Raw genomic sequence first — 25,903 nt, forward strand, 5'->3', positions numbered from 1 at the left:
GGCGCTGGCGGAGAGGCTTCTGGGACTTGTAGTTCGCTGACCTGTGGCGTGAGGCGGCCGAGCCCGCGGACCAGGGGCTACAAGTCCCAGAGTGCAGCGGGAAGGGGGAGTGGGGGGGGGGGGAGGGAGTGCCGGAGGGGCGGACCCGCGCCCCCCTCATTACCTGCCGTGTGTCTCACACACACACACACACGGTCCCGGGAGCCCAAGTTTACAACTCCTCTCACCGCAGGAAACGCCGCTCCGACTCGCACTCACTCACTCACTCACTCACTGGCAAAGCGGCTCCGTTCCCCTGTCCTCTGCCCGAGGTGTGTAGCGAAGGGTTTTGAGTGGGGGGTTGTGATTTGATTTTTTTTTCTCTCGCGGTGGGGGGGAGTGTGGGAGTGTGGGGGGAGAGAGGGGGGAGAGAGAGAGAGGGAGAGAGGGACCTCCTCCACACGTTGTGTCGCGGACGACGGTGACATGTCGGTGACGGAGGGTTCGTTTCGTGAACGGGGGGTCTCTGCCGTGTGTCGTGCGTTTGGCTCATGAACACTCCCCCGGTCGAGGGCTGTTTGATTTGAAAGGTTTTCACGTTGTCGCGGAGGGGAGAACGGAGCCTAACTTTTTGCCCCATTGACTCTGAAACCTCTCCTTACGACAGAGTTTCCGCCGCCGCCGCCGCCGTGTGTGTGTGGGTGTGTGTGTGTGTAAAGCGCAAAAGCACTTCCTAAACAACAGGGAGATCACAGCGCGACGTTTATTGCTGTGAAGAAGCAACACGTTGTTCCGACCTTTGAGGTCTGGGTCGTGTTGTGTGAGAGATGATGTTTTCCTTCCCTTCTTGTGCAGGAAATCTGTTTTTTTTTAAAAAAAAAGTGTTTCTCCTCAAATTGGTTGTTGGCTCTTTCTCTCTCTCTCTCTCTCTCTCTCAGTCCCAACGAGTTTGAGGGCTATTCTGACCCCTCTCTCTCTCTCTCTCTCTCTCTCAAGAGACTTTGCTTCTTCCAAAATCGTGTTTTTTTTAAAAAAAATCCCCCCCTTCTCTGTGCTTTGCTTATCGTTTTAAAGTCGCACCTCCTGGTGAACCGAAAGATCATTCGGGTGTCGAAAGCGATCGGTGTCGTATAAGTTTCTGGTCGGAAAATGAAACGATGGAATGGGAGTCGACCCGTGGTGTCGTTTTACATGTTTTGGTTTTTTTTTTTTGCCTCTCGTCCAGAGAGTCCTTATTTCCAACAAAAAAACACAGGAGGGGAGGAGGGGAGATGCAGCTAAAGAAAATCATATTTAAATTATTGTTGGGGGGGGGGGTGAAAAAAAACGAAGGAAGAAAGCATTGCAAGGAAATGATCAAAGTAAATGCAGTAACTTAAATTACAGTGCATATGAATTGGTCAGAAGAAAATACTGTCAATACATGGACTATACCGAATGTCTTTGCGTTTTGATACGTCTGGAATTTTCTCTCTCTATATTTTGCCTTGGACTGTTATTATTATTATTATTATTATTTGCCTTGGACTGTGCTGTGTCTTTCGGGCTTTCCATATTTCATGTCTTGAATCCTGAAGTGCAGTGTTATTCACCATTCAGAATAACAGCTGCTCTTTGTTTAAAGGCACAAGTAAGAGGTTCTGATATTTGTACTCACACAGTGTGTGATCAGGTCTTTATCCCAACACTATAAGGTTGGTTTGTGAGTGGAAGAAGTAATTGATGTGGCAAGTGAACTGAATCACAGACTGGGTAGAGGAAACTACTCTATAGCAATCCTGGACATAACTTCACATAAGATAACATAAAAATCATAAGGTAGGAACTTGTTTAGAAGTCAATGACACCAAACTTTATCAAAGGCTTGGGAAAGATTGTGATAAACAAGATCTTCATAGGATCATTTATCAGAGGTAGTGTTGGGTAGTAATTAAGATAGTTAAACAATTTTACCACCCGATTAGGATTTGACTGTTTTCATTGGTTTGAAGCATTGACTACCTGAAGATTAATAAATGTAGATAAGCAAAACAAATTGTTCTTGTTGCTTTAACTTGGAATTTCTGTCACCTGTGTGCCAGCTGTTGGTTTCCAAACATACCATGAATATGAAAATTTAGATGCCAGCTTTAAAAATGGCCAAAATAACGTACTTTTTCCTTCCGTGAAACATTTTTTTCTAATAGGAATAAGAAATCCATAACCACAAGATTCAGAGAGCGATCTGATCAAAACAATAATTGTTGTTGTGATGATTTTATTTACTATACTGTATCATTTCAAGTTGAAAGGAATTATTTGTTACTTGGAATGAATGACTAACATCCATTACTTACAATTTGACTCAGCTCTGCAAACCCAATTCAGCTTCTTCACTTAGACTTATCAAGCTTGAAATTATTGTTCTGGATATGTTTCAGAGAAGGGGAAAATCCCGAAAGCGGTATTGGCAGCATTTTCTTTTTTCCATGTGCAGTAGTTTTCTTTTTTGAAAATTAGTACTGAAAAAAAATCTATGGATAAAGATCCAATTAATCGAAATAGTTGGCTAGAAGGAATTAAGAAACTTTACATATTTAAATTCCAACCACTTTTTTTATTCAGTCGCAATAGACGTACCAGTTGCATGGTTTGTTATTTTTAGTACCTCAAACAAATGACAGAATGACAGGATTTGGCCCTAATGTTGATAATCTATCCCTATTCCTAGAATTCCATATAAGGAAACGATCTAGTATCATCACTGAAAGGGGAACTGCTTTGTCTGAGCTATCATTAAACACTGTCAATTATTTTGATGTCATTGAGGTTGCAAGGTATGCATTTGTAGTTCTGTTTACACCAAAAACTGTTGTGTGAAAATAATAATAATAATAATAATCCTTGCATTTGATATAGCGCTTTTCACATCTTCTAGACGTCCCAAAGCGCTTCACAGAATAGACTGTAAAGTGAATTGACTGTATATTTGTGGGTGAACGCGGCAGCCAATTGCGCACAGCAATGTCCCACAGACAGTCGTGGATTGAAAATGACCAATTTATTATTGTTTTGTGTTTTTGGAGGGATTATTATTAGGCTCTGTGTGGAGTAAGGAAACTTGCCCAAGGTTTCGCCCTCTGCCTGGGATTGAACTCAGGTCTCTCGCTTGCAAAGCGAGTGCTCTAACCACTGAGCTACAGGACTCCACATAGTCTTTGTGGAGTCCATAGTCCATAAAAAACAGAGTCTTTGACTAAATGTAAAAAAAAATACATTTCAGAAAAGCTTTTGAAGGTTGAGACAAGCATGTTGATAAAATTAAAGGAAAAGGGTTAGTCTGATAGTTGTATGCCATTTGGAAAATTGTCCAGGATGTAATCTGAAAGGTGGGTTCCATCAGTGACTTCTACATTCTGACATTAAAGCAAGGTTTCTGTACCATGTTTAAACCATGCCTATTAAATCTATGTTAGCCCATTCTTGTCACAAACAGTACTGCATGTGAGAAAACATACTGTACAATGAATGGCACAACCAAACAGGTTTCAAAACAGAAGTGTTGTATTAGAATATAAACTCTTACAGAGATTGTTTCAAATGGGGCAGACTGCTCCAACCTTTTGACTTCTGAGAGTTGGATGCCCTATTTGAGAACCACAGAACGCTGTTCTCACTTCCCCCCACCCCCGTAGAGGGTGGGGAGGGTAGGGGTAGGAGCAGACCAGAGCCCGCTGAGCGGAGGGAGCAGACAGATTGGTAGGGGTTTAGGAGGTCACAGAGGTAGGGATGAGCAAGGCCGTGGAAGGCTTTGAAGGTGAGGACCAGGATCTTGAACTGTATCCTCTGTGTGATGGGAAGCCAGCGGAGCCGGGCGAGGATAGTTTTGTGGAGGGTTTGGACAATTTGACATGTCATATTTTCCATTGCTTTTACATAACATCGCACAAAGGTGATGGGTATAATGATTACGCCGGGTGAAGCTTCTGAATATATTGCCATTGGCTACATTTGTGTGAGATGTGCTCCAATGTTTAATCTATAATGGTATGTTTACTCTTAAGTTTCTCCTAAAAGTAACCAGTTATAAGTGAATGTTACCATTTATTTTAAATTTAATGTGCTGGTACGGTGGCTTATTCACTGATTACGTAATTGTTGTTCATGCTGCCTTAGCTGTCGGCATGGGCATATTTGAATGGGAATCAAATCTATATGTGTTCATATTTAACTATCAGGCTAAATGCAAACTTAATCCTGTATGGGTTATTTTACTCATAAAGGATTAAAATTTGCATTTAGCCTTATAGTTGTAGATAGTCAAAATACTGTAATAGAGGCTATTGAATTTCTAATATTAGAAGCCTTGTTGCTACCATTATCTAGATATTGCTACTGAAAATTCAGTCTGACTTCCACATGGCAAACACTGCAGCAATATCCAGGTAAACCGAAAGATTGAATGAGCTCTTGCAGTTTGGAATACATTTTATCCGGATTACCATTTTTTCTAAGAAGATGGAAACAAATTCCTACCTTTGATTGAATATGCATGCAGTCTTATGTGAATAAAATGGTTAAACAAGAATCATGGGGATTGAGGATAATAATTAATTTAAAACCATTCTTTGACTTCCAAAATTCTTACTGTATATTAAAGCATATGACCCCATCAGTATTTCCACAAGAGGTGGCTAACCACGAGTCAGCTATCAACCGATAAGACAATAACTACTTTACAATAAAAAAATGGGAATGGTAATTATGTTTTTAAAGTTTTTTAAATAATATCATTTAAAAAGTCTGTTGGCCAATTAATAAATTGGGTTTTATTATGTTATGTTCATTATCTGCAGTGAACCTTTGTCATTTAATAGAGAATCCAATTATACGAACAGAAAGATCACTACAAATACAAAGTGGTACATGATAGTCTTATCAAACACAAACATTTTTTGTATAATGCTAATAGACGAACAAAGCTTCTCTCTGACAAAAGCTTTGAACCTTCTTTGAATGGATGCAAACCTCAAATATCAATGTCTGGTGAAGCAGAGCTACTCAAAAGTTAATGCCTCATGAATGAGAAATATAATTCCCTTTAAAATGCAAACTGTGTTGTACAAGTGACTGCGACCGTACAAGTGAAATGTAGTTGCCAAGTCTTAAAAACTGCATGAAGAGTTTAACATTTTCTACTGTTAGCAAAGTGTTAGATATTGCACAAAATTTTAGAAATTAATATAAGTTAATATCATCAGGTTTAGTCACTGGGACGTCCTCCCAGAGTGGAAGGCGCTATACAAATGTAATTTGTTGCTGTTATTGATGGGAGGGCTTTCCAATCTGTGACTGCAGGGTAGATTCTGGGAAGCTTGAGCATCACAGTTGTGACCACAATTAAAAATTGATTGTGTAATTTATTGGTGAAGTCAGAAGCCGATCATGCCTTCTAAAGTGCTGTGAATGGCTACCAAGATGATACCAGTACAACTATGTACTTGAATTTTCTAAATAATTCTGTGCATTGTAATTATAAAGATTGAGATTTTATGTCAACCAAAACACCCCGAATACTTTTGTTACGTTTGTTGAAATTATTTATAGTTTGATATTTAGGATAAAGATTAAAGTAGTTGTGGTAATTATTATTGCCATCAATTTTCAACTTTTCAAATCTATGCAAAGCACCAGAGATGCCCTTTTCCGTGATTAGACTAGAATGTTTTTCCAGTACTACTTTGTGTGCCTTAGCATACAGTCTCTCTCACTAAACATTCTCAAATGTTTTATCACAAGATACGCAATAATTTTATTATTTCCACTTACTAAATGAGTAATTAATCGTCCAGATTTAGATTTGGGAAGAAAATTTACTATTAATGCCAAGCGGTTATTGTTAAGCTCTTTGGAATATCCGTTACAATTTACCCCCTCCTCAAGAATCCTTCCCCATTCCCTTACTCCCGACCCATCTCCAACCTGCCTTTCCTCTCCAAAGTACTGCAATGAGTTGTTCCTTTGCTCTTTCCTCTCCCTGCACTCTTACACAAAATCCTCCAATCCGGCTTCCACGCTGGCCACTGTACCGTAACTGTCCTGGTCAAAGTGACAAATTATATTCTTCCTATCTGTGACCAGACTTTGTCACCTCATCCTTCTTGACCTCTCTGCCGCCTTCAGCTGTGTCGACCATTCTATCCTTCACCATCTTTCCCCTCAGCTCCAACCTCACCTGTTTCCCTCACCTTTCCTCATTTCATTCTTACTTATTCCAACATGTTCACTTCGTATCTGCCAGTGGCTTCTCCTCCCACCCTTGCACATTGTAACGTGTGGTGTTCCTCAGGAGTAAGCTGAATGGATTGAGCCAGGAGGTTTGAGTCTTGAGGCCAGGGGCTGAAACTATGGCTCCTGATGAGAGCCGGCTGCAGGTGCAGTAGGAGAAACTGTTTGTACTTTATGCTACGTATTCTACGTGCTGGAAACAGGTTTGTTCAGAATTGACCGCTCATGCTTGCTGACTGGCATGGTTGATTCTAAATGATAATGCTGAAAAGCTGAATGATCTTGTTCCGGAATGGTCTTGGGGTGATCCTTAGTGTGAGATATGGATTCTGACTTGGATCAAAAGGCTCAGTCTTATGGTCTGGCTTTGCAGTAATGTCTCCCATCATTGAAGGTGGTTACTTCTCATTTAAGACAAACCACCCTATTACAAACATGGCAAGGAGGTCGCAATAGGCCAGGATGAAAGGAACCTAAACATTTGCTGTAGATGATGGCTATCCCATGGGGACCCCCATCATATTTAGATAAGATTCACTACCTAATCTATTGAGTTTACCAAGGCCCAGGTTAAACTGTACATCAATCCTTTTTTCACAGGACCAACTAAACTTGGCACCAATGTTGATTAATTTTATTCATGTGCTGACTTGCAAAATGACCCAACATTTATTAGACTTTATGGGACAAATAGGTAATGAGGCTATGATCACTGGACATATCTATACAAAACTCGCTTGCATTAAATTGATCTACTTTAGAAATACATTGTGCATTTTGTGATGTGAGAATTAAAGACAAACTGTGCAGTCATTTTTGTCTTTTACTCAACAACAAGTTTGGGCAGCACCCCCAGCATTTGGAGAATTCATTTTCCCTACATCCATTGGTGACTAATTCACGTTTTTTTACTATACATTCAATATTGTTTTTTTGAATTACGTATTGCCCTCTATTTTCACTTCTTTTGCACCAAATTGTCTTGTACCTCTCTCACACAAACTTCCAGATTTTTAAGCTACTTTTTTTTAATTTTCAAATGATTAGCAACCCTCCCCAGTAAACTTTGAAACCTGCTGGCATGAGCCTTGTGATACAAACTTGTTTTAATGACTCAATTTCGTAATTACAGAAAAACAGTCAAGGTAATAATAATAATCCTTGTGTTTGATATTGTGTCTTATCACGTCTTCGAGACATCTTAAAGCACTTCACAAGATATACTGCAAAGTGAATTGACTGTATATTTTGTGGGGAAACGTGGCCACCAATACTTGTATCGAAGCAGAAACTGGCTCTGAAATGACGGGGCAGGTAGGTTGGTTGAAGTCCAAGATATTATTAATGTTTAAGTGGCATGTCTGGCTCATCAATAAAACTCTGAGGTGTTAACTTGGCCTTCATCAAAAGCCAAGCAGATATTACATCATAGCTGGTCAAGTATTGTGTAACATATTTGTAACAGATTTACACTCCCATGTCCTGCCGATAAACCTGTCGGAATACTGGTGATAGTATTCTGTTCTGATGATAGTATTTAATATAGTGTCTCATTCGGAGAAAAATGCATTTGTGTGCATTTTAAGCTATTTTGTTGTTATAAATAGTTCATTAAGAAACTAAATGTGTTATTTGCCAATGCAGCTGTGACGTGAATGCGTGTGTGAGCATGTCCTGGCTACACATGCATGACTGGCTGCTTTTACTTGTTCCAGAGCTGAGAAAACACTTCAGATTAAACGTGGCAAACGGCACATAGCTGTGAAGGATCGACCTAGACCTGAAATATATGCATCCATTTGTATCATATTGAGTCCAATATGTAATTTGCCATTTATAAGTGTGGCTACAGATAATGCTGGCTGTCAGATTTTTATTTACACCAAGAACTAGACTGGGCTCACTCTAGTGGGATGTGGTATGCAGTCAGTGAAAAATAGGATTGAAAGGTGTTGAAACCTTTAAACTCATAACTAAAAATGAGTCTTGGTTTCTGGACTTTAGCAAACCATTCAACAATCACAGATCAGAATGCTTTATGTGGTTCATTTTATGTGGCAAATTACAGTCACATTTTTAATGACTTTGTCATGTTTGGCTTTGGTGTAGTATATTTCAGTTACAATTTTGAGTGTCACAAGAGAGATAATTAAAGTACATGGGAAAACTCCTAAAAGAGTATTGTATCATTATTCAGATGACTAAAACACAGGCAGACAGCCAACCAACTAAACAGGATGGTGGAATGTTTTAAAGATAAACATTCCCGTCGACCTTTACAAAGCAAACAAACAGAAAGTTCCACCACAGTCTCTATGCGCTTAAGTCTTAGGCGGGGGAATTTGTTTGACAAAATAAATTGATGTTTAAACCTGCTGTAATGACAATATGGGGGAATTTTGACCATTCTAGATTCTATATCTTAATCATCAAAATTTTAGCACAGGCCTGAGCTCAAAATGAACTTTCTGGTCACTACCACATCACTGACATCCTGCTGTGCGTGCTGGTGTGCATGCATGGCATGTGAGAAGGAATGGTGATGATCTAATGACCTGGAAGTCAGATTCTTTTTAAATACCGAAGCTGGCTTGTCCTTGGAAAGTGAGACGGCTTGGTGTGTGTGTGTGTGTGTAATGAAACTAGCAATTGTTGTTCCATTATAATACAGGTGATGATTTTCTGGACTTCCAATTGCTGCTTTATAATGTGGCTCCTTTGTACTTGTTAGAATTGTAAAACCTTCCATAAAGCACTAAATGGTTAGTATTGTAATCTTAGCTAAGGATCGTATTGTAGAATTTAGATTAAATTATTAGTTATCAGACTCAGATTTTTCAGGATTTTTTCCTCTTGATTGAAGCACGCCATACTTCTGTAATAACTGGCATTCAATTCTAATCCAAAACATCTGTTGTAGCAGCAATCGGTTAATTGCAAATTTTATAATTGTTGCTAAAGAAACATAAATGCACCAAGGTAAGAGTTTAGATCACTAAATTGATTTAGGTACCTACATTATCGGAAAGATTTTTGTTAACTTTCACATGCTTTTCAATGTGCTGCTTGATGTTTGTGGCGGGTGGGGAATGAAGGGTTATTTTAACAGTGATCCTTAGGCTTTCTTTTAGTTCTGGGCCCCGTTAAAATCCAGTTTGTTGGTTGACAGGAAATGCAGTGAATCAGTGAAGTGTGGTTGCAACATGCATGGGTTATTAAAACACACAGATTTGACTGGGCTGGTGAATTATTTAGTATGATATGTGCTTTGTAAAATATTTTTGAGATTAATCAAAAGTAGATCTAATGTCAGTTTTCTAATTTGACTTCTGCTTTGCATTTATTTAAAGTTATGGAATATGGTTTAATGGAAATTTTTAAACTTGAGGGCTGAATGAAGTACAAGTGTTAACCTGAGCTTCTCAACAAACCGGTTCAGATCTGGTTTTCAGATTGATGTTTGTAATGCCTATTCATTCAAGGTAATCTGTCCAGTGGAACACTTCACTGGAACAATCGTCAACTAATAGGGAGAAACAATACATTGTCTGCCAATATTTACTCCTGAGCATTATAGAATTCATTATTAATGTGGAACGATGCACATTTTTTTTCAGTTTTCAGATAGTTGGTTTGAAACCAAGCTGAAATTATCACAAATTTGGATCGTGCAATCCTGTGGCCTATTGGCCAGAGCTCTCACCTCACAAGCGAGAGAGGACCTGGGTTTGATTCCCGGGTAGGGTGAAATGTTTTTTTTNACTCCACACGCCTGTTTACCTAGCACTAAGTAGGAACCCGGTTGTTAGTCTGTTGAGGGATTGCTTCAAATAATAATCCCTTCAAATAAATACATAATAATAATTTGGTCACTCAATCCATGACTGTTAGTGGGATGCCACGTTTCGCCCACAAGATATATAGTCAATTTACTGTACAGTATGTTCTGTGAAACTCTGAGATGTCGCAAAGATGTGATAAGGTGCTATATCAAATGCAAGGATTATTATTACTTATGATTATTTTCTACTTGTACCCAAGGCAACAATTCAGAACTTTTGTACCTGACTGTTAATTTATTAATTATTGATTGTATAATTTGAATTTGTGCCTGTTGAGGATAATATAAATATTTTTACTTTAGATATTTGTTATAGAATGTGCAATCTCCTCCCTGGAGGGATGCACCCCTGTTTACCTAATTCTGGAAATTATTAGGCACAGGTTGACAAAAGCCAAGGCCTGGGAACCTAGAGTGTGAATTGGGTTCTGCAGGAGTTAAACAAGCTAAAACCGCACAGCTTGTTACTGAGAGCATTGCTCAGTAAGCTTGCCCCATTCTACTGGTTACAATTTTGGCTTGCAGGGTTTAACAGGAGCCGATTGGGAAAAATTCCTCCTCCTAGTTAGAGTTTGGAGGGGGGGGGGGTGGGGCAAGGAAGAGGTGCTTGGGATGGAGCTCCAGAGGACAGTGGCACAATGGCTGAACGCTTGCAGTGTTGGTGACAGTGGATTGGGTGTAGGACAAAGCAGACTGGTGTTTGCTGAGTGGTGGGAGTGGTCAGGGCAGTATGACTGCCTAATAATAATAATAATAATACTTGTTATTATCAGGCTTGTTGAGTAAGGAAACTTACCCAAGGTTTCACCCTGCTGGGAATTGAACCCAGGTTTCTCGCTTGTAAAGCAAGTGCTCTAACCACTGAGATACAGGATTCCACAAAATCCAGACAACATTCCCCAGGAGCACAGACATTGTGTGGAGTTTTGTTCATCTCAAACTTCATCCCTGCATCCTCTAGTCATATGTTCAAGTAGATTCTTATCTCCTTGAACATATGACTAGAGGATGGAGCGAAGAAACAACATACATGTTTTTCACTGAGTGAGCTCTACATAAGTTACCTGTTCTTTAGAGGAGGGTAGCAATATTCTTCTGATCCCTAATTCTGCCTGAGGCTATTATTTTAATCCTTTAAGATCCATGTCAAATAATCTGCTTCTCTCTACGTTATCTGTGCCTCATCATGTGAAAGATCTGGATCATGTCCTCTGCAATCTTTTTTCTCCACAAGTAAGAAGAGGGCAGCTTTGTGAACCCTACTTTTAATGTAGAGATATAATAATAATTCATAGCGCCTGATGTCCAAGACATTTGACATATTATGTCCAAGAATCATTCTTGCTTCTTCAATCTTAAGGGCCCAAAATGTCATGGGGATCACAGTGAAGGTAATGATGACATTTTATGAGTTATGAAGTGTTCCTTATTTTGCTAAAGAAATTCTGGATGCCTTTATTTTGGCATAAAAATGCAGCCATCAAAACCTTAATTACATACTCATAAAATGCTTATTTATGACACAGTATAATTTTACTCTGAATTCCATCTCTTTTGTTTATTTCAAAACACGCAGTCATTCCACATTACAGTATATCCTGTGAAATGCTTTTGTTGGATGCTGGCTAACCCCGAACAGCAGGTAAATTGAACAAATTGCCCGGCTCCGATCAATTTGTATTCTTACCTGTTTTAAATATCCCGGTTGATTCAGAAGAAAATCTGGTTATTGCGTACAAAATGCTGCACTGGTCGCCACTGAATGCACTCACTCTGGCCTTCTGTGTGTCCAGTGGCTCCATTCAGCCACGAGGGGCTCCCGGATGTGGATGGGAGGAGTTGAATTCTGATTGACAGCGGACTCCAGCCATTCACAAGCGGCTGGAGTTGGGCTGTCAATCAGTAATGAGATGGAGGAACGGAGAAGAACAGGGAGGGAAATCGAGATTGATTGACAGCTGAACCATTCACATGTGGCTGCAGACTGTCAACCACCTCAGGCTGCTGTTAATTGTTTCCCTTCCCATCCAATGGGAACGACAATGGGAGGGAGGAAGTGCCGCCGCTCCTGTGCTGGGCGGGAAAGTACTGAACTGTAACTTGTAGCCAAACAAAGGTAAATATATTTTACTGAATTGTGTGAGAGTATTTTAACTTTAACTGGTTAGTTAACATTGCTTGAAGTGGAAAAAACATTATTGCATGTTATTATACAGCGATGGCAGTGCTCCTCCGCTGGGCGGAATGGCATTTTGGTGAACCTCGGACACCTCTTAAGTCGGACAAAACGAGCATCTCCAATATGTCCAGCTTAACCAGCTTTCATTGTATTACTATATCACATGAGAATTATTTTATAGCATGTTAACATTCTCAGTGTTCATTTTAGGACTAGTCATGTTGGTTTGGGTCCTCTTTGACTGAGGGAGGAAGTGCCTTGTAGCATAGAACTTTTTTTTATCATATCCATAAATTTATGTCCCTTTGAGGCTACGCTACCAGTTGCCATTGCCATCCTATCTCTGCAGTGGTCAGACAATAATAGACTCATCCTTGCATTTGATACAGTGCTTTATCTGTTGAAACTTCCCAAAGCACAGTAATCACTGTGAAGTGTAGTTATTGTATATTTGTAGGCAATTTGTTTCAGTGAAACAACCCAACAGACTTTTTGATCCATTTATATCCTGCAGGAGTTGAGAAACTCAGCGATAAATATGTTGTTAAACTAACAAGGAAGAGTAATTTAGATTTTTTAAACTTTTTTTAGAAATGTGTATATCTGTAGAGTTGTATCCACTTTGCACAGTTGAACCTGCATTCATATGTCACAAATTGTGCTAATGATCTAACTTTAAACATTTTATATTGAAATGCCACACAAAATGTGCATAGAACCAGTTGTATCTTGTTTGCATATGGGTGCAGTTTCTTTGCTTTGGGGAGAAATGTTTGTACCAAATCTCTTGTGGATTTGTATAAGTAGAAATATGTTGGATTTATCTTTGGGTTAGAACTGTTAGTCAATGAAACATCCTTTCTGTCAAATGCTAGAAGTTCACTGGTAATGGACACGTGTAGCGGCCAGGTGTTGGAAATATTGCATATTGTTTTCTTTAGTACAATGTCTGATATATACCTGGGGAGAATTTTATGCATTTAGAATTGTTACCTGAAGCAATTCAATTGTGAATAAAGTCAGGACATGGAATCATGTGGTCTAAGCTAGTGTGGTCCAACTGGTGGCCCATGGGCTGCATCCAGACGATTCCATCCAGCCCACAAACAATTTCCGCACACAATGCCCACTGCTCCATTACCTGTTCCCTACCCCCCCTCCCATTGTAAATTTGTCGTTGATGTTAGAATTTTTACCTCTTCAGTGCAGATGTAAGCATTAACTGGATGGGAGCATCCTACCTGAAATGTTCATAATTGCTTCTGTCAACTATGACTTCCTGTGGTAATAATGGACACTCAGTAATCATTCTTGAGTGCCCATTATGTTCTGATTAAACCCCCTGAATGGAATATTTTAAGTAGTGCTGTTTTTTGTTTCCAGGACGGAATTGAAATGGCTGTCTGGACACATTCCCCTCGCCATACGCGCAGCAAGTCAGAAGGAATGCTGATTGATTTTGATGAGCACCCGCCTACAAACAGCATATTCTTAAAAGGTATGGGAAAGTACAATTATAATAGTTTGTGTCTTGTTGAAATTCACATATTTTCGTTTTTGATGGTTGATAGGCCCACTTTCTGTCGTCTTACTAATCCTCACAATAGTATCCTTCCTATAGTGGGGAGGGGGGGGGGGGGGGCACGAAGGTGAGTAATGTCTCTTTGGAGCTGAGCTGGCTTGAAGTTGAAGTGCTTGGCAATGAATGTCAGAATGGAATCAATCCTCTGTGGTGGACTCGGTAGTCTGATTTCTGTGCCAGGATCGACAGTATCCCAGGGCATTGCTGGCAACACATCAGACAGTCTGGCTCATTGGGAGGACTTGGAGAGAGAAACCAGTCACTGGGAGCAGGGATTCTTCATTACTCATTTTGTGTTAAGCATGTAAGCCAAAGTCCTTATGGATAGAGTGGTCCTAACTAGACAAGCAATGAGAAGCTTGTCAGACAGTGGTTTAAATGCAAGCAATGTGTTTTTCGGTGGTTAAATGCCAGCAGTTTAATCCCAACACACTCTTTGGGATCCTCAAGCCTGTGCCTAATACTCTCCAGATTTAGGTAAGCAGGGTACATCCCTCGAGCGAGAGAGTGCACATCCCATTCCAGACACAGGGACATTTCCACATGTGGGTGGCGTGCATTTTGTGGAACTCTCAGTCAAGTTTGGATAATCTTAAGCATGATGATAGGTTTCCGTATATGTATCAGACACCCAGCTGACCAAAAAATGTTATCAAAATAAATATCAATGAAACCTATTATTTTGGAGAAGAGACAGATTTATACTCTTGTCTTCATATTTTCTGTTCGTAATTTGGGGAATCTTTTCCCACTGAAACTTGTTTTTAATTTAATTCTGATACAGATAACAGTTATCAAGAAATTTCAAATGGACAAGAGACTGATCTGCTAAAAGACTGGAATGAAATGTTATTTCAGCCTCCCAAACCTGTGGGTTCTGGGAGTACAAATCCATTTTGGAATGGTCTGTCTGGATCTAATCCATTTTTAGATGACATTGTCAATGCAAGTAACAGAAAGAAAACAGACTCAGTGTTTGAATTCATAAAAGACCAACAACAACTGTTCAATACTCCAAAACCTACTGAGTCGGTTGCTTCTTCGACTGATGAATTGGACATCGACCATTTGATTCACATTGGAAAACCTTTTGCAAAAAAGCATGGACGGTGGAAAAGTGCTTCAGACATTTTAGATTTTTCAAACAAAGAAGAAGGTGTTACTCAGAATAACCGCCCCGTGAGTCAGTTTTTGGTTCCAAATTTGGACTCGCTTCAAAATGACAGAGAAGCTCACAAAATAGCATGGTTGAACCATAGGCAACTTACCAGATCCTGCCTTGATTTGGACATGAGCCAAAGCCCTGGCTGGGGACAGACCCAGGCTACTGAAACTCAAATTGTCTGTAAACTGGACCATAACGGGGGATGTCTTCAGTTGCCTGAATCTGACATAAGTATTCATGTACCTGAAGGTCATGTTGCACCAGGTGAAATCCAAGAAGTTGCTGCAAAGATTGTGCTTGACCCACCACAGGAACTCAATGATTATTTGTGCACAACAATTAGTCCATTGCTGGAACTAAAATTGAGCAACTTCAACACAAAAGAATTCATTTCTTTGGAAATGAAGGTTACAGCTCAAGTGAAAAATGACCCTTTGAGTCAAATTATGACCGAAATTGTGTGTTTTTGTAGCGATAATAAAGAGGGTCCTTTTGAGAAGTTGCACAGCATTTATGTGTATAAAAATATCATACAAGTAAAGCTTGAACATTTGAACCCTTCTATGTATATTGTAGCAGCAGCTGAAGCTAAGCACATTCAGCTTCCAGCATTGACGGTGTGGGACTACATTGACAAAATGGTCACTATTGGAATTTACGGGCCCAAGCACATCCACCCAACCTTTACTGCTGTGTGCACAGTCTTTGGGCACAATCAAGTTCCACTGAAACTTTCAGTCACAGATGTTAAAAAGAACAGGAGCTTGCCGCCAGTTGTTCTTCAGCTATGGGGGAAGCATGAGTTTCATTTACAGAGGCCGCAAAAATTGGAAATTTCAATTGTCCCCACGGACGCAACGTATGAGATACAGAAAGATGACCAGTACAAGTACATTAAGGAGGCATCGCTGAAAATGGGTAGGACAGTTCACCAGCAATTTCCTTTGTCCACATCCAGATTGGGAGAAGTTGATCCTTTTGAACTCCAGATTCAGATTACGGGAACTGACCAAAGTGTGGTATCCCATTTCACTGTGCTAACACCCTTGCCAACTGTAAAGTCAAATGTGAAAAGACGTTTCCAGAAACGCAAGGAGCAGTTAACTGCTAGTCCTTCACCCGAACCATCTACTATCAAGTACCCTCAGTTTCAAGAGAGAAACGTAAATATTCTGAGCTATGGAGTATCATTGAAAACTGTGCTGAGGCAGCCTAAGATTGAGTATTTATTGGAGTATTTCAAGGGCGACACTATTGCCCTTCTTGGATTAGACAAAGTCAAAGTAGTAGGTCAAACAAAGATCAAGGAGTGGTATGTTGGCTTCTTGCGAGGAAAAATCGGTCTTGTGCACTGCAAAAATATCAAAGTGATTTCCAAGGATCAAGTCATAAACTTTTCAGATGTAACCATTACAACCAAGCTGCTGCTTGAACAAATTACCCTTCCTTTCAAAAAGCTAACTTACATGTATTCATCCATCCGTACCATTGTGACAGAGAATGTTGTCAGTTGGAAGGCGTTTGCTGAAGTCGTTGGATACTCCAGTCTATCACTGGATGATTTTTGTAGGACAAATGTTGACAGTGAATTGGAGAGAGTTGCAAGTGTATTAGAGAAGTTGAAAGAAGACTGCCATGCTAGTGACAAGGTAAAGAAGAAATTCCAGCATGAGATTATTACGGTAAGTAATTTTATGTGTTGATGGAGGAATTATTTTCTCGCTCAGTCAAAGAGAGATCCTATTGATAAGAACCTTCTAAAATTTAAATTGAATTACTCTGATTAATTCCCCAACACCATTTTCTGTAGTTTTGTATAAAAAACTCTAAATAACGTCTGAAGTTTATTGTATTTTTGTTGCCAAAGTAAAACTTGCTTATGATTGGCTATTTTTTAATTCATAAGAGCACTTGCCAGAAAAAGTTTTGCAGCATGTCCTGGGTGTAAATTGTTTGCTCATCAACTGCAGATTATTTCTTCCAAAATTTGTATCACAGTCATGAATCGTGTCTTGTAGATGTCTTCAGGGGTCACGTGAGACGAGGCCTGTTAGCATCATGCACTTACCAGTCAATGTTGGCACAAAGCTGACAAAAAAACAGAACAAAACTCTGAAATAAAATTTAAATGTCAATAGTTTTAAATGCTGGAAGTGATTTCATGGGAGTAAGTAGCCAAGGATTTCAGATGACATCTTAAATCATGACCACAAAGCTCTTTGTGGTTTAAAATCAACATCTAAATCGTTGTAATCATTCTCTGATTTCCATCATTCTTTGTACCTGCTTGAATTTTTAATATGCATTCGAGTCAGTAAATTGATTTATTTGACTTCACAGAAAAATAATCTTGAATAGAACTAAAACTAGAGAAAAATAATTTATGATGCCTTAATCTCCAAGATTTTGCTGGTGTCTTGAGTATTATAGCCATATCATTGTTTCATTCTCTATTTAGTTATTAATCTTGCTTTAATTATCAGCAAACTGTAAGTAAAACTAGAACCACAGTAGATCATTTTTATAATGCACTTCATTATAATGTGGATTTGCTTATAGCACAATGGGTGAGGGGTGTGGATTCCAACATTTACTCACCACAAAATCCAAAATGCCATCTATAGTAGATGGTAGGAACCTAAGAGGAATAGAAGAACAAAGCAATCTGGGGATTCAGATCCACAAATCTCTATAAGTAACTACACAGGTAGATAAGGCTATTAAAAGGGCCAATGGGGTCTTGGGCTTTATATCCAGAGGGATAGAATATAAAAGTGAGGAGGTGATGTTGAATTAATGCAAAACCTTGGTTAGACCACATTTGGAGTATTGTGTTCAGTTCCGTTCTCCATACTATAAAAAGGACATAGCAATGATGGAAAGAGTATAGCTTAGGTTTACGAGGATGATACCAGGGCTGGCAAGTTACTGCTATCAGGATAGACTGGATAGGTTAGGCTGTTTTTTTTTTGCAAGAGAAGAGATGTTTAAGGGACCTAATAGATGTTTAAAATTATAAAAGGGTTCAATAAAGTTAATGTGAGTATGTTTCCACTGGTTGGGGAATCCGTAACCCGGAAACACAAATATACAACAGTTATTAGGGAATCTAAAAGAGAACTTAGGAGGAATTGCTTCGCACAAAGGATATTGAGATTGTGGAACTCGATGCCTGAAGCAGTGGTTGTTTCAGTTAGTACAGCTGCATTCAAGAGAAAGCTAGACCTTTACATGCGGGAGAGGGCAATATAAGGGTATGAGAGGGGGTAAGAATGGGTGAAGACTCGTGTGGAGTATAAACACCAGCATGGACTAGTCGGGATGAGTGGCCTATTTCCATGTTGTTTGTGGGAAAAAAAGGATGACTTCAAGTCATCAAAGATAACCCAGAAATGTGCCGATGTTAGCTTGAAAAAGCTGTCTGGTGTTTGAAGCAAGCCAGCTACTTTCTGTATGTAAGTGAAGTGAATGCAGAAGCACGGAAGTGTTTTTTGTGGCCCATTATTACGCTGGTTGTGACTTTATGGGCCCCCGACTACCACGGTATAAAGGTGTGTAAGGTTTGCCAGAAAGAGACTTTACCTAATACAGGTGGTGTGAACTACAGATCTTTTATTACATACAATTCAAAAGCTAATGCTTTAACACATACAATTATCGTATTGTTGATACATTAAAGCAGTAAGAATCAACAAAAACGATATTACCCGAATTCATTGGGGAAGTCGCTGATCACCAGCAGTTCACAACTGTTCCTCCTACGATAATCCCAACTATTTCAAAGTTGCATCTTTTATGTGTTTCTAACTCCATCTCCCCTTGTCACAGAGATAGCCCCATCCTTCGCAGGCTGCTAGCGACCTTGAGCAGGCTGCTTTGCAGAGAGAGACGGACAGCCTTTTTTTGGGAGGATTCTCATATCTCCCTGTTTCTTAGTCATAATAATAAAATATAATCTGCAGAATTATTATAGAGAACATCTTTAACCCACACGTGAATTTCTTATAGGAAAACCTATTCAACTACCTAATCGTTAACACAATATTGAATTAAAATACGATTGTTATGGAACATGAATTTGTTATGGAGAACATCTTCAATAACCTTCAATATAACTTTACCTTTGCTACTGCTAGTTATTAAAAACACAAAACCTTGTACATGCCCCAGTAACTAAGGAATGCTATACTAAAAATATTCAAAGTGTTTGGTTATATTCTAAAAGTATATTAATTTAAAAAAACTTAAACGTAAGCATCACAAATATAATCTTACAGGGGCTCTACTATTTAGACGTGTGGAAAAGCAAAATGCTTTCTCTTAGCTTGTGTTACAAATTGTAAATTCAGGATATAGTGATTTTATTTTGGGAGGAAAGGTGAATTTTACACTTTAATATGAAGGGTGTTTGCACTTGGAAGAGGATTGTATTTACATTTCTGTTTCACAGGATCAACATTAAGCATTCCCAAGTTGTGTGTGACATGTAACAGAAATCTTCTTCAACTCATTGCTGTCTTCTCTGATTGCACAGCTCCCATATGATTGGTAGTGTTTGCAAAATTAACATCCTGCGCTGAGTCTGGGAATCGTGTATATAGAAGAATCAGTCCTGACCCCTGAAGCATCTCACACAATACCTCCTTTCTTCGATTTCCCCCTATGCCTCCCCAGGCCCCATCATTTTGACATAGCAATTCTAGCCAGTTTCCCTCTGCTTCCTTCCCTGTGGCCAGTTACTAATCAATATCTATGTCTTATCCCTGATACCTCATGACATCAGTTTGCGAAGGTGTTTCTCCCGTGGCATTTTGTCAGTCTTTGAAGTTGAGGTACACTATTTGATACGACTTCTGACTGTTAAATTGGCATATCATTTAACCAAAAAAGCCAATGGTTTACAACTTTTAAGTCCAAGTCGGCTATCATTTATTCAGCTAGCTTTATACAGATAATATTCCATTGTGCTTCTCCTAGTTAATTCCTTTAGGCTTTTTTCTCTTATGGAGCACTTTAAGACACTACCCGCTATGAGGCTGTCTAATGAGTGTCTAGTTGCCAGGTATGGCTCTGTCATCTTTCTTTAACTATAGAAACCACATTTTCTTGTTTCAAGTCTACTGGAACTTCCCCAGCATCAAGCAAATGTCTGTCAGAGCTTCACAAATCTTTTTGCCTCATCTTTATAAGCATCTTGCAATACAGTTCATCTGTCCAGAGAGATTAATTGGTTCCAGGCCTTTGAGACAATCTACAATCTCAGCCTCAGTCATGTGTTGCTTTCCTGTTTGCGTGGTATTGTTTCAGCTGTTTCCATCCTGCAAGTTGTAAGAGTTACTTTCCTGGGTTTTTTTTTTGCACCATCTCAATCAATTTCCATTTGTAAGAATATTGTCATCTTGTAAGAATGGGGCCTTATTTACTTGGAGACTCACTGGCTGTAAGAACGTTGCTTTTTATAAGTGTCAGAGTACGTGAACAAAGGTATAAGACTGGGTTTTTGAGATAAAGTGCCTTTATGTATTACGATTAGGACTTAATTTAAGGCTTTGGAGTGTTATCAAGCTGAATGCTTGTGGCCACCTAATATTTTTAATTTGTTTTGAGTCGTACGTATTTTAATTTGTTGACATAAACGAGGTACTGGTTTTGTCCTCCTGACTCGAAAATCCCTGACTCTAGTCACTGGGGAAATTGGGTATAAAATACCAGCTCCATGATAGATATTAAAAGTTCTAAAGGTCGGTGAGACTTCACAAAGTTATTTCCATCTGGTGGGAAAAGGACAAGGGACAATTGGCGGTGGAAGTCTACAATCTACCTCTTAGGACACAGGCACTCAGTTACCTCTAGATGGGATAAAATTGGTGCAATAAGGCCTTAAGTGAAGAAACATTTTGCCATCTTGTTTTAGTTATTAGCAGTTGTGGTTATGCATCATGTATCAGTTTACTACAATTTGTCTTGTATTGTGAGGAACCTCAAACAAGATATTAAAGATGATTTGTGTGAGAAATGAAAAGCGCATTATAATTCTTATGGAACCTTGTTGGGGCAACAAAAAATGAATTGATGCTTTAGGTCTGATAATGTTATGGCTGACCTGGGAGTTTTCAATTGTAATATCGGGTGTTAAAAGTGTTCCATTCATTATGTACCGGTATACCTCATCTCGAAGACTACATTGATTGCTCAAACTGTCAAATTAAATTGGTGTAAAAGTCCTGATCTAAAGAAGTGAATAGATGTATCTGCAAAAGCATATTGGCCATTATACAAAATGTTCACATAAGTGTAATCTGAAACCACTATACATTGATGATGTAATAAAACAAACCTTTCCAAATAATGAATGTCAGAATAGTTTGTCCTGACCCATCTCTAGTTAAATACATATTTTCTTAATTGAATTGCACGTCTATTCAGTTTGAGGTGCTCTCCAATACTGATATTGAACCCTGAAGAAAATGTTTCTGTATTGTGCTTTAACTTTTATTCTGTTAACCTTACAACCATGTTTTTAAAAAAATGATGCTCTATTGCGTTGAAGGGTCTGTTAAAGCTGGATTGTCAAGGACCAATAACACGACTTATCCAAGATGTAGTTATGCTTTCAGTAGCTGTGGAACTTGGAATTCGTTGGAGAGAGTTGGCAGAAAAAATGTCCATGCTCTCGAAGCAGCAGATCGATGCCTATGAAGTGCCTCACAGAAATAAATATGGTGAAATCAGTGAGGAGGTAAGAATTTGCTAATGTAGGATAAAGTGTAGAATGATGAAAAGCCAATCAGGACATTAAACCCATTCCTCCATTGTCATACAAACTCTAATGGATCATGGATTTCATCCTACTTACTCTATCTTGTGGAGGAAAGTATTGTGTAGATACTCCTTGAATCTCAAAGATAATCAAGAAAAAAGCCCACATTATTTATCCATCTCCATTTATCAATCCTGGCTCCCTTCCATCCATGAACAGGAATATAGGAACTTAGGGATGCACAAAATAGCATCTGGCAGCTTTAAAGAGTCAAACTGCTCTATATTTCACACCACTTGAATGAATTCTTCCCCAAATAGTTATCTAATTTCCTCTTGAATTTGCTGACAATCTATCTCTACCTCCCTAGGTATTCTACATAGTCCATACATATCACTACACTAATAGAATCTAAACTGTATTTGTTTTCCTTTTTCTGATCTTAATTCCATGGCCCCTTGTTCTGGATTTGTTGACAATAATAGGCATATACTTTGTTGCTTGTTCTCCATCCCTTGAATGATATATTCCCAAGATCTTGTTCACTTTCTTTACATCCCACTCCGCTACCTGCCCCATTTGCTCTGCTGGCTCTGCTCACTTCTCTCTCCCAGCTCGATGTCAAGCTCTGCCATGGTTAAGCACTCCAAGATACTACCTTGTTTCTTGTTTATTGCCCCTACATACTGTGATGATAGTTTCAGAGATATACCTAGTACCCCTTTTGTGAACAAATGTTCATATACCCAGGGCTTGGAATCCACTTTGATTGGTATACAGTGAAGTAAGCAACTGCTGCTCAAGCCTGCTCTTCCCTATATTTCTTCCTTTCCGGGCAAAAAAAACTGGGTTGAAATGATGCTCATCAGGAAAACAATAGGGTAAAAAATGTTGCACACTAGAAAAATGGCTCAGCATGTAAAATGTCTCCTCCAGGGAACCTCACATATTGACCAATGTGAACTCTACTCTGTAGATTGAGTTTGGGACAAATGCCCATTTAAGCTGAATCAAATCAGCACCTATCCAATTCAATGGAGTTAATCTAAGCAACATCAATTGCTTGCGCTGTTAATCCATTAGATATTGTTGGAATTCGAATTTGAGATTGTGTGGCTATCTTTGTGTTTAGAATTCTGTACATTCACACCTTATTTTGTTCTTTGCAGACCATGTGGAAACCAGCATATGACTTTCTGTATGCGTGGAGCATGCAGTTTGGAGATGGTTATCGGGATGTCCTGCAAGAACTGCAAAATGCACTGGACAAGATGAAAAACCCCATCACAAGGCATTGGAGACATCTCACAGGAGTTCTTATTTTAGTGAATTGTATGGAAATACTAAGAGCTTCTGCATTCTGCAAGCATGAAGAATGAGACCGGAGTAGATTTGTCAATATTGAAACACAATGGAGAATGCAATATTCAGCAGAATTAAGTATTGATGGAGACAGAAATATTTTGGAAAAGCACAATTGTCTTTGGAAAAGTAAAGGGTAAACTACTAAGCATCAAGATGCCACTGTTTTTTGACAACAAGTTGAGACTGTTTGAGAGCAACTTCCAAGATTTGAGTTTGTTTTAAATGGATTTGCCTCAAAACTTGCTGCATGAAAATAAATTTGTGAATCAGTGTTTCATCTTCATATGAGTACATTTAACACAAAAAAAGTTTTAGATGCGGGTGATTTAAGAATACTTCAATTTTCCTTCCTGGCATATTTCCTATTTGGCTCTCTTTTGCATGTCTAAAGATGTTGATCATTGTTCCAGTTAAATGTTTTCTTTCGCAGATGATAACTAAAGTGATATAATGATGGCACTAGGTTTAATTATTTCCAGTGCCCTGGGATAGTTCGATAGAGTAATGGTCACAAAGGAATTTCATAATGGGGTCGAGTTATTACTTCCTTGAAGTTGTTTTTCTTATCCTGGCGTCGCTTCAATCTGTGCTCTTAATGTTTGTGTAAAATATTTGCTTCAAGCATAGCCAAAAATGTTTTAATACAACTTTTAATTCTAAAAGAAAAATGGTTGTTTATGTCATTGTGGGGATAATGCTTTAATCTGGTAAAAGTAGACTACAGTTATGAATTTTAAAGTGAAAAATCATTCTTCTGCCCTTTACCAGGTTATCCTAGCAGTTAATCTGATAGTTTAACATATTCAGGTTAAAGTTGCATTGTATTGCAAAATGCCATCTGCCATGGAGGGTGCTATATAAATCCAAGTTGTTGTATTGTTCATTACCATTAGCTTTGGTACGTCCTGCAATGAACGTGGCATTAGTCTGCCAGTGTCTTGGGAGACAGCAGTGAAAGAGGGTCTCATACAAAGTCACTCATTGTAAGCAGTCAAGCAATAGCCTCCACAAGATCTCACCAGTCTGACAGGTCCCAGAGTTATCTTTCCATTGACAGTTTTCCATTTGGGTTTTCTTGTTCACAATTGCTCAGAAATTGTATACCCGAGAATGAAGGTTGCAATAAGGAGGATTTTTAGCTCTAAATGAAGTTGTTCTATGCAAAAACAGTTATACATTTAGAAGATGTAAATAATCTAAGACCACTCTCTTTTTACTCTACTTAATCTGCTTTGATACATGACCAGTGTGGAATGTTACATTTCATGTTGCATGAAATCAAATCATATTGGAAATGTAGTGTTCCTATTTAATGTAAGAGATATGAATTAAGAACAAGGACAATGGTTTAAAGTTAAGGATATGCCATAATTTAATAAAATGGTGGAGCAGCCTTGACCGACCAATTGGTCTACTCCTCTTTCTATTTAAAAACAATCCCTGCCCCATTGACTGGTCTGTCTTCTCAAATCCTGCTGATGAGCAGTTTGGCTGAGCTGTCATCAACAGTGCCTTTGAGTACTGCGGACCTGTCTGGCTCAGGAACTGGACTACCAAGACCAGCACAGAGGGCAGGCTTGATTCTGACATTTGGTTTGAAACATGTCACCTTGGAGCCAGTTCAACTCCAAGGAGACCCTGCTTACCTGCACCAAGTCCCCATCTCCCCATCACTGGTTGGTCCCTTGACATCCAACAAATGTTTTTCTATAATACAGTGATATACAGTATGTGTATACAACTTGAATGCATAGAGGAACTGAATTCAAATAGCAGCACATATAAACCTTTTCATTAAAGGAGCATTGAGGAATATTCCTTTCCCCGCTCCATTTCCTTATCATTCCCTAGTGTAGAGGGCTACCAGGCAACCTGCTGTGGATTCGCTTCTCTGTAATTGTGAGCTAGGTAAGAATGGCTTGGAAGTGCTACACTATCACTTTATTTCCTTACTCTTCTCTCTTTGGGAAAGCACTCAATTTCCACCTGAAAAACTTGTTCAATAATAGGGTTAAATCTGTGCCATAAAACTCCTTTTCATTATTATGTAATAAGTCTCCAGTGTGGTGTGGAGCCCAGTCTTGCTCTAGTGTGCCCATTTTTCCCTTCCAGCCACAGATAGTGTAGCTTGTTTTGTTTAAAAAGTTCTAATTCTTTTAAGTTCTTCTAAATGAAACCTAAGATACTTTTAAGATCAGACATGTCCTGAAATATTTTAGTGAACATTGGTTCAACAAAAAGTTGCTTTATTATTTTTTACAAAGCCTGTACAGAACTAAGGCAGGAACTTTTCTACTTTGGAAATAAATGTGATAAAATGCCACAGTTCAAAACTAGCAGGTACTTAATTTCTGATAGTTTTACAATTTATCTTTTTCAGAAATCTGTTCCTAGCTATTACCTGAATTAAGAAGGTTAAAAGGATTCACTGGTATGTTATCAAATTCATGTGTATCATGTTATCAATGTATTGGAATATATTTTGTATCTGCTAAAGAACTGGCTGAAAAGCTTACTCAATGTAGGTAGCGCAAAATAAATTTTGATTTTAATGTTTGTCTCTTCACATTTTTTTGGTTTTGTTTTCTATGTACAATTCTGCCTGTTGTTAATGGGTAAGAGGTTTACACACTCAAGTTGTGTCTCTGTTGCTTGCCAACAAATTTAATCATTGGTCCTGACATTACATGTTATTTGTGCAGCACTTTGAGATGTTGTACCATGAAGCAATCCGGTGCTTAAAAAATGTTCAGGTTCTTTAATTG

At 38.8% G+C, this 25,903-nt stretch overlaps 1 protein-coding gene and 1 non-coding gene across 2 annotated transcripts; one reads left to right on the plus strand and one right to left on the minus strand.

Annotated features, from left to right (window-relative positions):
* Positions 1 to 194: 194 nt before the first annotated feature.
* Positions 195 to 25,690, plus strand: macc1 (MET transcriptional regulator MACC1). The gene is made up of 5 exons (XM_007903410.2): positions 195 to 311; positions 13,650 to 13,764; positions 14,633 to 16,695; positions 21,564 to 21,752; positions 22,943 to 25,690. The coding sequence occupies exons 2-5, from the start codon at positions 13,662 to 13,664 to the stop codon at positions 23,150 to 23,152; spliced, it is 2,565 nt and encodes an 854-aa protein (XP_007901601.2). The 5' UTR covers positions 195 to 311; positions 13,650 to 13,661; the 3' UTR covers positions 23,153 to 25,690.
* Positions 10,892 to 10,963, minus strand: trnav-uac. The gene has a single exon. It is a non-coding gene; the product is annotated as a tRNA-Val (tRNA).
* Positions 25,691 to 25,903: the final 213 nt, after the last annotated feature.

This window comes from Callorhinchus milii, unplaced genomic scaffold (genome assembly GCF_018977255.1).
Source record: "Callorhinchus milii isolate IMCB2004 unplaced genomic scaffold, IMCB_Cmil_1.0 Scaffold2, whole genome shotgun sequence".
Classification (NCBI taxonomy): Eukaryota; Metazoa; Chordata; class Chondrichthyes; order Chimaeriformes; family Callorhinchidae; genus Callorhinchus; species Callorhinchus milii.

Excerpts from the sequence above, each read along its gene's own strand:
- macc1 (XM_007903410.2), top strand. The coding sequence starts at position 13,662 with ATGGCTGTCTGGACACATTCCCCTCGCCATACGCGCAGCAAGTCAGAA. Across the intron at positions 16,696-21,563 it reads TCCAGCATGAGATTATTACG|GGTCTGTTAAAGCTGGATTG; the intron begins GTAAGTAATTTT and ends ATTGCGTTGAAG. Across the intron at positions 21,753-22,942 it reads ATGGTGAAATCAGTGAGGAG|ACCATGTGGAAACCAGCATA; the intron begins GTAAGAATTTGC and ends TGTTCTTTGCAG.